Here is a 14,692-nt window from a genome sequence, read left to right on the forward strand (position 1 = left end):
CTTCTTCATGGCACATTATAGACAGACTATCTAAAGTCAGTGACAAAAAGAAAATTTTAAAGACAGCAAAGGAAAAGCATCTCATCACCTACAAAGGAGCTCTGGTATACATGACCAACAGGCATATAAAAAAATACTCAACATCACTCAACTCCAAGGAAATGCAAATAAAAATCACAACGAGATATCATCTAATCCCAGTTAGTATGGGTATTATTAAAAAAATAATAACAAATGCTGGCAATGATGCAGGGGAAAGGGAACTCTTACACACCGTTGGTAGGAATGTAAATTAGTACAGTCATTATGGAAAACAGTATGGAAAGCTATCAAAAAACTAAAAATAGAATTTTCATGAGACCCAGCAATCACACTACTGGGTATCTATCCAAAGGGAAAAAAATGAGTAAATCAGTAAATCAAAAGGATACCTGCACTCACATGTTCATCACACCACTATTCATAATAGCAAAATATGAAATCAACATAGGTGCTCATCAGTGAACAAATGGATAAAGAAAATATTATTTATATACACAATGGAATATTATTTAGCCATTAAAGAGGAATGAAATCATGTAATTTGCAGTGTAGTTGGAACTGGAGACCATTACGTTAAATGCAATAAGCCAGGCACAAAATGACAAAATACTGCATGTTCTCACTCAAATGTGGGAGCTAAAAAACTTTATCTCATGGACATTGAGAACAGAACAATGTTTCCCCTAGGAAGGGGAGTGGTGGGAAGGTGAGAGTGAGGTTATGGGTACGAACATACCGTTAAATAGAAAAAACAAGTTCTAATGTTTGATAGCAGACTAGGGTGACTGTACTTAACAACAATATTATGTATATTTTTAAGTAACTAGAAGAGAGGACTTGAAATGATACCAACACATAAAAATGATGAACACTGAAAGTGATGCATACCCCAATTACGCTGACTTGATCATTAAACATTCTTTGCATGTAACAAACAGTCACATGCAACCCATAAATATGTAAATTATTATACATCAATAAAAGGGGGGAAAATATTGTGGGGCTTGGGGAAGCCAAGAACATAAGGAGATGTTAGGAATTGTTTGGTTTAGGTCAGTGATCATGACGGAGTGTTGAATGTCAGGGGAGATAAAGTTCTGGAAAAAGCAAACATTGAAATTTCCTCTGGCTGGGCGTAGTGGCTCACGCCTGTAATCCCAGCACTTTGGCAGGCCAAGACAGGCAGATCGCCTGAGGTCAGGAGTTCGAGACCAGCCTGGCCAACATGGTGGAACTCTGTCTCTACTAAAAATACAAAAATCAGCCAAGCATGGTGGTGCGTGCCTGTAATCCCAGCTGCTTGAGTGGCTGAGGCAGGAGAATCACTTGAACTAGGGAAGTGGAGGTTGTAGTAAGTCAGGATCTTTCCACCGCACTCCAGCCTGAAAAAAAGAAAGTTTCCCCTCTGATCACTTTGGTTAACGATTTTAGATAATAATTATAATAGAAACTAACATTTACTTGTTACTGCCAGGCATTATTCTAAGGACATTTCATGTATTCTCTTATTTCATCCTCCCAACACCACAATGAACCAGTAGTGGTACTATTCCCAATTTACAAAACCGAAGCAGAGACATTCAATAATTTTCCCCAGAGTTTCATAGCATAAAAGTGGGGGCTGATTTCAAATCCAGATAGACAGATATCACTACCCATGCTTCTAATCATGTATTCATTTATTCGACGACTACTTTTGGAATGCTTGCCACACCATGCAATGTGCAGGTAGTTTCGCAGGGACTGGAGATTCAGCAATGATTCAGACTAAAATCCCCTGACCTGTCCAGGCTAGATAACTGCTCCTTACAGTGGCCTGTGGATCATATTGGTATAAAGCAGAGCAAAGATGTGTTAATATGGTAATCACAAGGCAGAGTACTTTGTAAATATGTCCTTCTCAGAGTTGTGCTCCCTTGATGTCATCAACACATTCCACAAAGAGGAAGTTCTTCTCACTCACTACCCAGCTGGGCTTGGCTCTTACTCAAGAGCATTTTGGGGTGAAAATATCTAAGTTTACCAGACCTTGTGCAAATCTTAGATGAAGGACTACATTAAAAGTAAAATTCACCTTAGCAGGAAGTGGGCTTTGCTATTCTGTGTATATCTTTAACAATACCTGCTGAAAAGAACCCTTTTGTTAAATAATTGTATTACGAGTCCCCAACTTAGTCCTTTCGAATATGAAATAAGAGAGGGATCGTGCACAAGAGCAATGCCCCCAGACACATCTTGAAGTGAAGCACGGGGCGGATGAAACATCCCTCTCTGCTGCCTTCTTTCTCTGATCGCCTCTGATTCCCGAGGAAAAAGAGTGCTCATTTCCCTGTAAAGAGTCCTGCCAGCTTCACTTTCTAGTTTCACTTTCTCTTTTGCGACGTCAGCTGAAGGGAAACAAGCGGAAAGGAACCAGAGGCCAGTTGTGTATATAGGTCTTTTCAGCGTTTATTGGTGGCAGAAGAGGAAGATTTCTGAAGAGTGCAGCTGCCTGAACCGCAGCCCTGCCGAACAGCTGAGAATCGCACGGCAACCATGAGGTAAAGATTTTCCCTTCGTATCTGATAGTGCTGTTGAGTCATCTTGTCCAATGCAAATCCTGAGTAGCTATGCTCCCAGAGGGCCAGCTCCGTTTGTGTTTGTTTACGGCCTTACTATGCCTTTACCTCTGTCGGTTGTAAATCTGTCTTACCAATGCTGGTTTGTTCCCTCCTAAACAATCTTCTGCTTCACGCTGGCAAGCTTCCTAAATTCATCTCCAGAACTGCTGGCCTGGGGAACTGAGTTGCAATCAGAGAAAGAAGGCAGCAGAGAGGGATGTTTCATCCCCCCAGCGCTTCACTTCAAGATGGGTCTGGGGGCATTGCTCTTGTGCACGGTCCCTCTCTTATTTCATATTCGAAAGGACTAAGTTGGGGGCTCGTAATACAATTATTTAATAAAAGGGTTCTTTTCAGCAGATACTGTTAAAGATATACACAGAATAGCAAAGCCCACTTCCTGCTAAGGTGAATTTTACTTTTAATGTAGTCTTTCATCTCAGATTTGCACAAAGGCTGGTAAACTTAGATATTTTCAACCCAAAATGCTACTGATTGGTGAGAGTCCTCTTGAGTATGAATTAGAGATGGAGTGCTTGGAGAAAATAGTTCTCACCTCTAACATTCCCTTCTATCCCCAAAACATGAGACTGCCCTGGAGAGGAAGTGTTAGCTCATTGAGTAGGAAGGGAACTATTTTCTCCAGTTTGAGGGTGGGGTGGCTGGACCTGGTTGCTTCACCCTCATTCTGGGAGCTCTGGAATCCCGTGTCACCAACCCCAGTGCTTACTTCCAATGAGACACCTTGCCCTACTTCTGTGAGGTTCCTGATTTCTCTTTTTGAAACGATATTATTTCCTGCTAGTTTAAATGTTATGCCTGATTAAAAAAAGAAAGAAAGAAAGAAAGAAAGAAAGAAAGAAAGAAAGAAAGAAAGGAAAAAAAGATTTGAGATATTTACAGATTTCTTTTTTTGTAGTCACCCAGAATCTATAGAACCCTTTTCTTATTTGTTAGAATTTTAGTGTGGTCTTAGAATTTTTCCCATTACGATACAGACCCATCCCTCCTTCTTGCTTTCCTTATTCTTTATCTATCGTGACTTTCACTGGGTATTGCTCTTGTGCTCTAAGACAGTGGTTCTCGACATTGAGCATGCATAAAAATTGCCTGGACAGCTTATTAAGGACACAGTTCTAGGGTCAGTTCCCCAGAGATTCTCATTAAGTGGGTCTGGGTTGGAGTCTGAGGATGTGTGTTTCTAAAAGATTCCTCCGTGATTCTGAGACGGCTCCAAGAAACTGTGGTGGTAGCGTTAGTTCTGAGCCTGGTTGATAATGTCACTGCTGCTTTTATCCAGATAAGAGGCAACGGAAGAAATTGTTGTTGTTGTGTATACAACTGGAACTTCTTTAGGAATCAGGAGAATAGGTCCTCACAAGCCAGAGCCCAGGAAGCAAGTGTCTGAGACCGACATCTCTAACTTAATAGTGAAAATAAGAACCCAAAATCAAGCAGTGAAGTTGGATGCCTTTTAAATGACTGCTCAAAGGGATTTTACATACGTGTGTATATTAAATGTCTCTATCCTGCAAATGCACAATGGACTTTATGTTTTATATGGTGGAGATAATCTCAATTCTATTTACTCTCTCTGTTTCTTTTGTAAAATGAGAAAGGAGCTAAGGAGTGTATGTGTTAAGGGAATGAGCACCCAAACTCAAATGGAAGTTGGAAATGGAATTGAGAGGGAGCAAAGAAGCTAGAGTGAGTCTTTAGGTGTTAGGCTGCGTGCTGCACATGCTTGGGATCTGAGAGTGGCCATATTCTGTAGGACTCACCATATTCTGTAATGAATGCAGTACAGTAGAGAGTATGACTCGGATGCACATGGAGAAAACACAGAGTCTGAGCCCTCCGAGCTCCCCAGTGTCCTGTTCTAATCCTCCTGGGGTCACTGCAGTCCTACCAATGGTCCTGCGAGGCACTCTAGGAACTTTAAATCAGTTCCTGCTCATCTCTGTTTCTTGGAACAAATGGAGACTTAACTATCCCAAGCAGAATAAACAAACAAACAAACAAAAATAGAATGGAAAACAGGCAGGAGTTTATAGGAAGGACCTGCCTTCCATTCAAAGCTCCAAATAGGCCTTAGCAAAGAGTCAGGTTGTCTAAGCCTCTTGATGTAACTAACCCCAGGGGTGGGAGCCCTGGAGAGTGCTTGACTTGGTATCAGGTATCCTAATGGCAGCAGCATTCCCCTTGAAAAGCTCATGTCCAAACAGATCTATTTTTATTCTTAGTGAGGTTACAGGAAGATTCTCAATCAAAATGGGAGTGGGAAGGAGTGGTATAAAAAGTGGGAGAGAGAGGGGCAGTTAGAAAGAGGGGTCACATAGGCCAGGTGCGGTGGTTCAAGCCTGTAATCCTAGCACTTTGGGAGGCCGAGACGGGCGGATCACGAGGTCAAGAGACCGAGACCATCCTGGCTAACACGGTGAAACCCCGTCACTACTAAAAAATGCAAAACACTAGCCGGGCGAGGTGGCGGGCGCCTGTAGTCCCAGCTCCTCGGGAGGCTGAGGCAGGAGAATGGCGTAAACCCGGGAGGCGGAGCTTGCAGTGAGCTGAGATCTGGCCAGTGCACTCCAGCCCGGGCGACACAGCGAGACTCCGTCTCAAAAAAAAAAAAAAGAAAAAAAAAGAAAAAAGAAAGAGAGGTCACATAATCTTCTATTTAGACATATATTTCAAAAGTGATCCTGCCACATTGCATGACATTCCAGATATCTATTGGTTGTATAAGAAGCCATACTATTTAGAAATATAGCTCCTGATACAAGGGTGGCTGTACAGATACCACGAAAAAACAATTTAAGTAAGAAAAAGCAACATTACAGAGACTCCAATACACAGACAGTGTTGAGAAACAATTTGGGGCGTGGAATGTTATTCGTCTCCAAAGTAATTCGAAGTACAGGCTTTTGTTCATTTTTCTGTTTGCTGGTTTTTTTCGCTTGTTTTTTTTTGTTGTTGTTGTTTTGTTTTGTTTTTTGGTTTGGTTGGTTTTGGTTTATTTATTTATTTTGAGGACCAACACTGAAGGGAATGGAAAATCTTTCCAGGAGAGTCGTAAGGGTACCCTAAAGGAAAAAGAGCCCTTTCTATAAGAAAAGGAGCTAGTGGCCTTAGGAGCCTTTCCTGTAGTTGCACTTCTTGCCCCTTGTTATAAAAGCAAAACGCAGAAGAGAAAAATAACATTTCAAAAAAATTAAAACAATCAAGTACAAAATTACTAATAGAGCAACTCAATGAGATATATTAAGAACAGAAATCACCAGTTTAAGAAGTAGAGGTATAGGGGTGGGGAGAAGGAAAAAAAATTACATTTTATTCCAAAATAAATGTTTAAGATATTGCTAACATAAATAATACTTGAAATTAAATGAGAGAATAATACAAAAGCAGATAAAATGAGTAAAAATTCAGAATGGTTGAAAATAAGATTCAAATGGTTAAAATGGAAAAATTCAACAGAAAAAAAAAATGAAAATGTAGCATCGTAAAGTAATAAACCAATACAAAATAAAACCAATCTGATAAAAGCTCAGAAAGTTTGAATAGACAAAATAAATGAAGGATCTATTAAAAGCTGAAATAGACAGAAAATCAAAAGTGGTCAAGATTTCTTTAAAGGCAAATGAAGGAAAACTAAGGAATTAAGAATATCAAAGATAAAATGAAGCTGCATTTCAGAGGGATGAGAAAGTAAAATCAGTATGGCAAAACATCAAAAGATTAAAAAATTATAAAGCTGAAATTTTCAAAGTACAAAAGTAAAGCTAGGGAAGAATGAAGAACAGAAACAAAAAGCAATGAAAACCACTTACTTCTTTAAAACTACATAAATAAAACCAAGCCTCCACAGAGGCCCTCAAAAGCAGAGGGCAGAGCTATTTAACAAAAACTGTCTTATTCATGAAAACCTAGCCACAGACTTAGAGAACAACCCACTGCCCTCGCCCTAATTCTGCTGCTCACAGTCTCTAAACTCCTGCTACAACATGCAGGAATTAACAATATGGTAAAACATATTATAGAAGGAAAAGAAGGAGACTTTCTTTGATTTGTGTTAACAGTTTTTAGGAGGAGGAGAATTTTATTTGCCATGCTCCCATTTCTTGACATATAAATCTATTTCTCAAAGTGTCCATCCTTCTGTTTTTTCCTACAGTGAGAACACTAAGAATTCCTTGGAGAGCAGCCTACGGCAACTAAAATGCCATTTCACCTGGAACTTGATAGAGGGAGAAAATTCCTTGGATGATTTTGAAGACAAAGTATTTTACCGGACTGAGTTTCAGAATCGTGAATTCAAAGCCACAATGTGCAACCTACTGGCCTATCTAAAGCACCTCAAAGGCCAAAATGAGGAAGCCCTGGAATGCTTATGTAAAGCTGAAGAGTTAATCCAGCAAGAGCATGCTGACCAAGCAGAAATCAGAAGTCTGGTCACCTGGGGAAACTATGCCTGGGTCTACTATCACATGGGCCGACTCTCAGACGCTCAGATTTATGTAGACAAAGTGAAGCACATCTGTGAGAAGTTTTCCAGTCCCTACAGAATTGAGAGTCCAGAGCTTGACTGTGAGGAAGGGTGGACACGGTTAAAGTGTGGAGGAAACCAAAATGAAAGAGCGAAGGTGTGCTTTGAGAAGGCTCTGGAAAAGAAACCAAAGAACCCAGAATTCACCTCTGGACTGGCAATAGCAAGCTACCGTCTGGACAACTGGCCACCATCTCAGAACGCCATTGACCCTCTGAGGCAAGCCATTCAGCTGAATCCTGACAACCAGTACCTTAAAGTCCTCCTGGCTCTGAAGCTTCATAAGATGCGTGAAGAAGGCGAAGAGGAAGGTGAAGGAGAGAAGTTAGTTCAAGAAGCCTTGGAGAAAGCCCCAGGTATAACAGATGTACTTCGCAGTGCAGCAAAGTTTTATCGAAGAAAAGATGAGCCAGACAAAGCTATTGAACTGCTTAAAAAGGCTTTAGAGTACCTACCGAACAATGCCTACCTGCATTGCCAAATTGGGTGTTGCTATAGGGCAAAAGTCCTCCAAGTAATGAATCTAAGACAGAATGGAATATATGGGAAAAGAAAGTTACTGGAACTAATAGGACACGCTGTGGCTCATCTGAAGAAAGCTGATGAGGCCAATGATAATCTCTTCCGTGTCTGTTCCATTCTTGCCAGCCTCCATGCTCTAGCAGATCAGTATGAAGAAGCAGAGTATTACTTCCAAAAGGAATTCAGTAAAGAGCTTACTCCTGTAGCAAAACAACTGCTCCATCTGCGGTATGGCAACTTTCAGCTGTATCAAATGAAGTGTGAAGACAAGGCCATTCACCACTTTATAGAGGGAGTAAAAATAAACCAGAAATCAAGGGAGAAAGAAAAGATGAAAGATAAACTGCAAAAAATTGCCAAAATGCGACTTTCTAAAAATGGAGCAGATTCTGAGGCTTTGCATGTCTTGGCATTCCTTCAGGAGCTGAATAAAAAAATGCAACAAGCAGATGAAGACTCTGAGAGGGGTTTGGAGTCTGGAAGCCTCATCCCTTCAGCATCAAGCTGGAATGGGGAATGAAGAATAGAGATGTGGTGCCCACTAGGCTACTGCTGAAAGGGAGCTGAAATTCCTCCACCAAGTTGGTATTCAAAATATGTAATGACTGGTATGGCAAAAGAATGGACTAAGACACTGGCCATACCACTGGACAGGACTATGTTAATTGCTGGGTCTTCAGAAAGCCCAAGGAGTTCTGGGAGAGGGACCAGATTGGGGAGTAGGTCCAAGGGCTTGGTGATAGAATTATTTCTCAATTGACTTCTTGAGTGCAGTTTGAACTGTAACATCTGCTTAGTCACCTTTAGTGGAGTAGTCCACTGGGCTTGTTTTTGTGTTTATATAAAGCAGCCGAATCCTTCATGTAATATTGAAGTCCATTTTTGCAATGTTGTTCCACACTTGGAGTCATTTTGCATCCCATAGAGGTTAGTCCTGCACAGCCAGTAATGTGCTAAGTTCATCCAAAAGCTGGGGGCCAAAGTCTAAATAGGGCTCGGTATCCCCCATCTCTTACCTCTGCCTCCTTCCTCCTCCTTCCCAGCCTATCATCAATCTTGAGTATTCTACACAATGTGAATTCAAGTGCCTGATTAATTGAGGTGGCAACATAGTTGAGAAGAGAGCAGAGAATAGGAAGAGACATAGCTAGAAGCAATGGGTACGAAAAGCAATGTGTACAAGACTTGCAGCAAGTATAGAGAGAGTTCACCTCTACTCTGCCCTCCTCATAGTCATAATGTAACATGTAAAGAATGAAAATGGATTCTGTACAATACGCTAGAAACCAACATAATGTATTTCTTTAAAACCTGTGTGGAAAAAATAAATGTTCCACCTGTAAGGATAGGGAAAAAGTAACCAAAAGGGAGAAAGAGAAAGGAATGCTGGTTTATCTTTGTAGATTGTAATCAAATGGAGAAATTTTCAGTATTTTAGCCACTGTTAGGAATTTTTTTTGGTAAAATGAAGACTGATTTTGTTCAAATGCTTTCATGAACCTGGTTTGAGATGATAGGAAAGCAACAAAATGGGGAACCTGGTGACTAAGGGCCTGGTGCAAGGTCTTGGGAAATGTCATTGACAATAGATGGTGGGGTTTTCCCCCCTTTAGAAATGTTGGATATTAAGTGATATAAACACTTCTAACTCTGAAAATCTTCCGAGAAATCCCAAAATTCATGGTATTCTTGGACAACTGGGATTTTCTAGGAAGATACTGAATGGCCTAGACATCAAAGTTGGTGTGAACCAAAATAGAGTCAGCTGACCCAGCATGAGACCATCAGTCATGCTCTGGGTTGGAAAATGTTTGCCTTTTGGAATTAATTTAAGCTTAAGTATATATCAACATTATTTTATTGTGCAATTGAAACAATAAAAATTCAAGGTTTTTTAAAGTTAAAAATTCTAACCACTGCAACAACAGTTTTTGTGTTATTTTCTGTATTAAAAATCTTGTTGCATGCATTTGAGGTCATCAGGATGCAAAATTTGTATTCCTGAAAATGTTATATATTTTCATTAATAAATAACCTAAATATGATAAAACATAAAGCAGTGTTCTGGTTCTTCTGGAATTTTGCTGTACTTTAAACCTTTCAGACTCAGCTAGTGATAAATGAAATGTTACACAAGTATCAACCAAATCCAATTAACCTAGGCTGGTCTGCTATCAAAATCACCTGAACAGAACAAAACTTTTTCCTCAGCTTTAAGAGTCCAGGGCTTCGGATAACAGCTGCCTTCTGCCACCTGCTACCATTGACCTACATGAACACAGACATTCTATCTCCACCTTGATGGTGGGTGGGCTACTGCCCTTTTCTTTGTTAAATTTTGTGCTTTTATCACATTTTCTCTATTCTGACCACTATTAGGAGAAATAAATGTCACTGATTCCATTTTATGCCCCATCCTGGACTCAATTCAAATGCGTGTTAGAGAGTCTTCCCTATTAAGTAAAGAATAGGAAGAGACAAGAAGTTCTGAAATCTCTGTTATTTTTCAAGAGACCTCTAATGGAAAACGCAAATCACGCCAACTGCAAAGGTAAACTCATGTCACTGGATCAAAATGGACAAGTGTATGTTTCAGGGGTAGATCTAGCTCACCTTGCCTGAGTAAATTAGGACTACATCTGGTGCCTGGGAAGGAATACCACACATATTCTGAGTGGAAGGTTAAAATGGAAAGGCATGCCAACCCTGAGAGAGGACCATTGGTACCTGTGTGTGCTAAAGACAGATGTATGTAATCTTGTCCTTGCATGTCATACCACCAGTCCCTTGCTGGAACAGGACCCTTAGTGGGAAAACAGAAAGAAGGGTAGGAAAGGGAAACATAACATCTTACACTTAATATTTATTTGAGGACTTAAAGTTAACAAATGATTGGAAAACAATAAAGAAAATTATGTACATAGCTCCTGTTTCCTGAAATTTCACCATCCAGGAATAACAAATGGAGTCACATTAATTGGGCTTGACTTGTAATTCCCTGCCTTTTAACCACATTTCCCAGGGCAGGACATTTGACTCCCTCCATATATTCACCCAACACGGCAAGCCCCTAGTAGATGTCTCCTACGTACTGATGAACATGTCTATCAGAGTTATCTGATCACATTTGCTACTTGTGTAGCTTCAACACCCATATCCATCAATGACCATTGCCCCTAAAACTGCCTTCAATATATTTCACATTCTCCGTATTTGATTGCCACCCCGAGAGTACTAATATTTCTGCCAACAATGTTTTCAAGTGTGTTAGTGTCAGTGAAAGAGTGAGAAGAATTCCTCTTTTCTCTGTGTTGCTTCCAAGTAGTTGTTATTTATTTCTCTGCCTCAGAGTCCTCAGTGAAAAAGATTCATTGACTTCTGCTTGTCTTTTTCCATAGAGCTCAGACACAGTCCCTGGGGACAGCTGACCTTGAGTCATGCTCCAATTTCATCTTCCTTCATCCCCTATGTCAATTGACACATCAAATACAACTGGATCCAGTGCAACTGGAAGACTGCATGTATTAGAATCCTGATTATGACCCAGGTAGGCCTTGTGTTAGGATCCCTACCATACGTGCAATCAACCTTGGATGCCAATCTGAGGGTTGTAGTTTCCAACCTGAGATCATATATGCCCATTTCCTCATTTCCTCCATTTCCCCCATCGCCGATTTTGGAAAAGGGACTAACTTAGACTAATATGTAAGAAATTTTCCCCATGATTAATAGTGCAGCTATCTCATTGCTGATTATCTACACCTTCTAGGGAGGCTGCAAAGAGGGAAACCGACTAAAATCCTTAGATGTACCTAGGTGCATGCACTTGTAAGACAGGCATTCTCAGCTCTACATGGGACCTCCCTTCAGCTGCTTTACATACAGGACTTAAGACTAGAGAAGAGACCAGAGGCAGGATTTGTTGGAAGCCTGTGGAAACAAATCCCAAACAGTTCTGCTTCTCCTCTGGTTCTCTGCAGGCTGCTATTGAAAAGCAGGCAACCAAACAGGTAAATGACACATATAGACCCCAGAGCCTTGGTTTATGTCTCGTTTGTTTTGGAAACATAATGAGTCAAATTTGTGTTATTTCTGAATTGGGTAAAATGTAAAAATATGTAGTAAATTCTGCCCTGAACCTGGAAATTCCTGAAATCCTTCTAGAGACCTGGAAATTGGCCCCAGTGTGTTTATATAGATAAAATCTAATTAAAATATTTGAAAAGTCTTTCTTTACCTTTCCAGCATCCTGGGTATCCCAAATAAATGAGCCTATTTGTGTTCTGCTTTTGATTTACAGATATTACGGAGCAGAGATACTGTGATATAAAACCACTGAGCACACATTTTCCTTTCTCATTTTTAAATAAACTTACTAATTTGTCATCAAGCACTACATTTAAAAACTCAAACCTGGCCAGGCACAGTGGCTCAAGCCTAAAATACCAGCACTTTGGGAGGCCGAGGAGGGTGGATCACCTGAGGCCAGGAGTTCCAGACCAGACTGACAAATATGGTGAAACCCCGTCTCTACCAAAAAAAAAAATACAAAAAAAAAAAAAAAAAAAATTAACCGGGCGTGGTAGCGTGTGCCTATAATTCCAGCTACTCAGGAGGTTGAGGTGGGAGAATCCCACGAACCTGGGAGGTGGTAGTTGCAGTGAGATGGTGCCACTGCACTCCAGCCTTGGTGACAGAGGGAGAACCTATCTCAAAAGAAAAAAAAAAAACAAAAAGAAAACCTCAAACCTACTTGTACATTTTTTGCATTTAGTGAAAAAGCCTACATAAGTTGGAGCTTTAAAATATATGTATAAAACTATGTAATATATCTTCTAATTGTTGATTAAGAAAAACTAGATTTACTAGAATATTTTAAAATATGGAAACATTTTAAATAGTGAGTAAGGCTTTTAGGTCATGGAAAAGAGTTGATATGTCTAGGGCGTTAAAAAGGAAATTATTATTTCCACTAGCAATGTATGAGAAATATTATTTCCAGCATCTTCACCAATACTGAATATTACCAGTCTTTAATTGTTGTCAATCTGATGAGTGCATGCATATATTTCCAAAAAAGGCGCTGACATATAGATCACAGATAAATAAAATGTTCAAGTGTGGAATCTGTATGATAGAAATCCTCTTCAAACCCAGAATGCTAGTTTTCTCTCCTCTCTCCCTCTCCCCCCACCACTTCTCTCTTCCTTTTGCTCTCCTTCTTTCTCACTTTCATCTTCCCTTTATGTCTTCTTCCTTCAAGTTTCTCTTTCTAGAGATGACTTTGATTCTCTGTGCATGAAGTGGAAAACATCCCTACCAGTTTACTTATCTCTTCTCCTAATAATTCAACAGAGGCCAGGTGCAGTGGCTCACACCTGTAATCACCACACTTTGGGAGGCGGAGGTGAGCTGATTGTTTGAGCCCAGGAGTTTGAGACCAGCCTGGACAGCATGGTGAAACCCTATCTCTACAAAAAATACAAAACTTAGCTGGGCTTGGTGGCATGTACCTGTAGTCCCATCTACTTGGGATGCTGAGGTAGGAGGATCACTTGAGCCCAGGAAGTGGGGGCTTCAGTGAGCTGAGATCATGTCACTGCACTCCAGCCTGGGCAACACACTGAGATGAGACCCTGTCTCAAAAAATAAATAATAACAATAATTCAATAAAGACTTTCTAGAATCACTTTCTTCTGATCAAAATTCCAAAGAAAAATCTGTTTGTCTCATTTCAAGTCAATATCCATTACCAATAGAATCCAGTTGACCAAGAGAATGAGACCATAAGCCAGACAAAGCAGGAGCTTTGAGTGCAGGCTTTCTGCAGGAATGAGAGCAAATCATCCAAGAAGGAGACATAAAAGGAGAGAGGAAATGACTGGCAGAGGACATGGCTTGCATACCTAGAATACACTCTAGTTTTCCATCACACGAGCACACAATTTTGTGTGTAGTCCAGCGCTATCTTACATGTTATTACCTGTAGAATATCTAGAGTTCTAACTCTTCCAGTATTTCTCAAACTTTAATGTGCAGTGCCCACTTTCATGTGCACAATCACCTGAGGATCTTGTTAAAAATGTAGACTATGATTCAGTAGATCTGGGTGGAGCCTGAGACTCTATATTTCTCGCAAGCTCTCAGATCAAATCAATGACAGTAGTCTGTAAACTACACCTTGAATAGCAGAGATATAGACTGAACTGCAACAAATTCAATCTGGTTCCATTTTTCAGCATATCCTTTATTCAGAAATGAAGATGAATTATACCAGCACATTGTCCTTCCTACAGCCTTCTCTCTCTTTCAGTAACTCATCTCTCAAGAGCTCAGATAAGAAAATCTGTATTACCTCGAATATAAGTATGTTTAACGTAAAATGGTGCAGCCACTTTAGAAAATAGTTGGGCAGTTCTTCAAATGGTTAAACATAGTTACCATATGACCCAGCAATTCCATTCCTAGATACGTATGTAAGAAAAAGGAAAATGTGAAAACATGTTCACACAAAACTTATGCATGAATGTTCATAGCTGTATTCATAGTTGCATTATTCATGATGGCCAAAAAGTGGACCCATCAACTGATGAAGTGATAAATGAAATATGGTTATATACACATAGTGGAATATTATTTGGAAACAAAAATAAATGAAGTAATTACTGATACATGATACAACACAGACGAACCTTGAAAACATGCAAAATGACAAAAAGCAATTTAAAAAGGTCACATATTGTATGATTTTGTTTATATGAAATGCTCAACAGAGGCAAATTTGTAGAGACAGAAAGTAAATTAGCAGTTGCCAAGGGTAGGGGAGGGGATTGGGACAATGGGAGATGACAGCTTGAGAATGTTCTATAATTGATTGTGGTGCTGGTTGCATAACTGTGAATAGAATGAAAGCAATTGAATTGTATACTTTAAATGGGTGAATTGTATGATATGTGAATTATATTTTATTATAACTGTTAAA

General features: G+C 39.9%; 1 protein-coding gene across 1 annotated transcript; it reads left to right on the top strand.

Annotated features, from left to right (window-relative positions):
- The first annotated feature begins 2,195 nt into the window (after window positions 1-2,195).
- IFIT2 (interferon induced protein with tetratricopeptide repeats 2) lies at window positions 2,196-9,766 on the top strand. Its single transcript, XM_007963496.3, has 2 exons — window positions 2,196-2,582; window positions 6,817-9,766. The coding sequence occupies exons 1-2, from the start codon at window positions 2,578-2,580 to the stop codon at window positions 8,228-8,230; spliced, it is 1,419 nt and encodes a 472-aa protein (XP_007961687.1). The 5' UTR covers window positions 2,196-2,577; the 3' UTR covers window positions 8,231-9,766.
- Window positions 9,767-14,692: the final 4,926 nt, after the last annotated feature.

The sequence above is a fragment of the Chlorocebus sabaeus genome, chromosome 9 (assembly GCF_047675955.1).
Source record: "Chlorocebus sabaeus isolate Y175 chromosome 9, mChlSab1.0.hap1, whole genome shotgun sequence".
Taxonomy (NCBI): Eukaryota; Metazoa; Chordata; class Mammalia; order Primates; family Cercopithecidae; genus Chlorocebus; species Chlorocebus sabaeus.